The 3,307-nt window shown below is 30.9% G+C and overlaps 1 protein-coding gene across 1 annotated transcript; it reads right to left on the bottom strand.

Annotated features, from left to right (window-relative positions):
- Window positions 1–2,403: 2,403 nt before the first annotated feature.
- Window positions 2,404–3,093, bottom strand: LOC103270980 (NKG2-A/NKG2-B type II integral membrane protein-like). The gene is made up of 2 exons (XM_021717773.1): window positions 2,907–3,093; window positions 2,404–2,522 (listed from the first exon to the last, which is right to left on the bottom strand). Exons 1-2 carry the CDS (start codon window positions 3,091–3,093, stop codon window positions 2,404–2,406), a joined length of 306 nt encoding a protein of 101 aa, XP_021573448.1.
- Between the last annotated feature and the right edge of the window lie 214 nt (window positions 3,094–3,307).

Genomic DNA, 3,307 nt, shown 5'->3' with positions numbered 1-3,307 from the left:
GATTTTCTGTTTCTCATATATTTTACTTATGATAATAGCCTCCAGTTCTATTCCTGATGCTGCCAAAGTCATGATTTGCTTTTTTGGGTTGTGGAGTATTTCCTAGGGTATGTGTCTGTGTGTGTGTGTTATTGTGTATGTGTGTGTGTATATATATGAACACACATACATATGGTATATGTGTAAATATATATATGCATAATACATTTTTATTCAAACATTTTTATCCATTTTTATTCAAGCATTTGTTAATGGACACTTAGATTGTTTCCATATCTCTGAGGCTGTGCATAATGCAATAGAAAATGTAAAAGTGAGTGCTTCTGTTTTGATATAATTTTTTTCATTTGTGTAGACACCTAGTAGTGTGATTCCTGGATTAAATGATAGTACTGCTTTTATTTTTGAAAAATCTCCAAACTGTTTGCCATAGATGTCGTACTAATTTACATTTCCACCAACAGTGTATAATGTTCTGTTTTCTCCACATGCTTGTGATCATCTGTTATTTTTTTCCCTTTATTGATAGTCATTTTGACAGGTGTAAGTTGGTATCTCATTGTAGTTTTCATTTGCATTTATTTGATAATTAGTGATTTTGAGTATTTTATATGCTTGTTGGCCATTTTTACATTTGTTTTTTGAATAATGTTTGAAATGGAATGCTGAAATGCTTTGAAACCTGAGGCCCAGGGCTCAACAGAGTGGCTAGAATCTTCAAATGTGCACCAACAGAGAAAATGAAGTAGGTCTGCTGTTACCTAGCACCTGACTTAGCAATTTTTGTAATATTAAAACACAGGCCAATGGTTTTTGAGAAGAGGTAGCGGTGATGAGCACATATACAAGAGCAGGGCTGGTGCTAAACACTTCTGTTTCATGATATTTGTATTTCATGAGTCTATTCACTTTGTAATCAACATGCACAATTAAGATATTCTTCGTTTTCTTCATCTATAGCAAGATTAAATAGCAAGATGTGTTTTAGAATTCAAGCATGTATGGAAGCATGGTTTCTATGAAAAAGTAATGAAATATGCATCAACAGAAGGTGAATACAAATAAACTATTTTATGGTCAAGCAATATAATCTGCTTAGTTTAAAGTAATTCAACAAAATATGTACAAGGAAATGGTTTATTTTACTGGCTGAAATAAGCTTTTAATAAGGTATTTGAAACTTTTAACTTCCTACCATTTCTTCTTCATCATCTATACAAAGCAGACTGGAGTTCATAGAAGCACAGGCCATCATACCCTCCTCCCATGTTTTTGTTTCCTTTGCAATGTAATAACAGCCGTTGGAATATGTAAACCATTTCTCTGGACAACTACAAGTATATGCTGAGGAAACATTGTAAATTACCCAGAAACAATATGAATACTTTAAAATGACACTTACAGTGTAAATTTACAAAAGTATGTCATGTATGTACATAACATATCTAGGTATTCTCATAGGATGGTACGTATGATTAAAAACCCACTGATTCACACACATACACACTGTAAAGCAGCAGACTTTTGTCCTCTAATTGTGTTCACACGTGAAACAAGCCAGCAGACTAACGGTCACATTACACACATCTTTAAATCAGTGAACAGACATACTTTATTATAACAGTAAAATTATTTATCTCATGGTTTTATAGCAATAGGAAATTGCAACAGATACAAAAAAGGGTATAGTGTTTATGAATTAGTATTTATATTCATTGCTAAGAAAAAGAAAATAAGCACTTATATTCTTTATTTATAGACATCTATTGCTAAATTTTATAATTTTTCTCCTGTATATATCTCTGGTTATTTTTTCATTTCAAAAGAACAATACAAAATTAAAACTCTGTTATTATCAGAACTTTGGAAATCATTACGTATCTTTCTGGTTGCTTTCATTTTGGAAAGAATTGGTCTGCTTCTGTGTTGCTGTAGTTAGAAGATTTAAAATAATCTCTTACAAAATTAGTATATGAATAAGTCATAAGAATGTTAGTTTCTTTGTAATTTGGTATATTGTTCAGATATAGAAAAACATAGAACTGTGTGACAGAAAATATATAAAGTAATTGAGATTTTGAAAAAAATAATTTTATAGTGCAAAGAACCAAATTCAATATCTCACTCAGTACTTGACTTAATCAACTTTCAAAAATTAATTTCTATTTCTCAGTAAGGCTTTTCAATTTGTAAAACACCCTTTTGGAGTTTGAAATCAGAATATATACATCTAATTTAAAACAAATCCTTTTTTATAATTATTCTTTCGTTTACACTTTTTACAAATTCAGAACAATTATTCCACATTTAGTTAAAAAACAAATGTAAAAATGAGAATTCTAATCCACCAATATTGCAAAATATTTAGAGGCATTTCTATTCATTTAGATGAAAAGCTCTCCTTCATTTTTCCAAAATATACTTACAAAGAATAATAACTATTGTTGTCATGGTCACTATTAATGCCAAACAGATAATTTTCAGGATGTCAGCAATGAGCTTCTCTGGAGGTGATGATAAATCTATAGAAAGAGAAATAAAAACGCAGAGAAAAGAGAGATAGAGATAGCTATTTAGAAGATTTGCAGACAAGAGAACCCACATGCATAAGAATCATATAGATAAACCTGGATCCCAAACTGCATAACTCACAATAATGTTTTCTTAGAGTGTACCATTACATTTTGAGTAAATATAATGGTCTGTGATTTGCTGGACAAAACTACATTTTTCAACAATGTCCGGGTAAAAATAGCATATTTCATTTTAAAATAGCCTAACTCGTGTTGGAACTCTGATATTAACGAATAAAAAATATGTGAACACTACCTGCTCTTTTCCCCATATCCTGTTACCCAAGTTGCACATCCTGACCAATTATATTGAGGATCTATGAAATAACTTACCTTTGCTGTGGAAAGTTTTGTCATTGTCTAGAAGATCCTGAGAAGCAGTTTGAAGGCTTAATTCCGCATAGGTTATTTCCTGTTCAGTTACTAAAATGGAGCTTTTTTTGCCCTTAGATTTTCTCTCCTGGTTCTTCAGGTTTGGAAGCAAATTCAGTTTTGAGTAGATAACTCTGTGATTATCCATCTTTTTTGCTGTGTGTTATCAGGAACTCTTCTGTATAATAACAGTGCTTAAGAAGCTAATACATAGTTTATAATGACAACATGCCTAGCATAGTCAAAAGGAGCAAAATGGAGAGAAAGTACCAATTCTTAATTTTCATTGAGAAATCTACAGTTTTTACTATGATTTCCTTAGACTTAAACAAGTTTCTTATAGAAAAATATATTTTTTAAAG

This window comes from Carlito syrichta, unplaced genomic scaffold, assembly GCF_000164805.1.
Source record: "Carlito syrichta isolate Samal-C Ts95f unplaced genomic scaffold, Tarsius_syrichta-2.0.1 Scaffold311000, whole genome shotgun sequence".
Lineage (NCBI taxonomy): Eukaryota > Metazoa > Chordata > Mammalia > Primates > Tarsiidae > Carlito > Carlito syrichta.
Note: the sequence above shows the minus strand (reverse complement) of the source record. Positions and strands in the feature narration are given on the sequence as shown.

Coding starts and splice junctions, on each gene's coding strand:
- LOC103270980 (XM_021717773.1), bottom strand. CDS start 3,093: ATGGATAATCACAGAGTTATCTACTCAAAACTGAATTTGCTTCCAAAC. Junction 2,523..2,906: donor CAAAACTTTCCACAGCAAAG/GTAAGTTATTTC, acceptor CTCTTTCTATAG/ATTTATCATCACCTCCAGAG.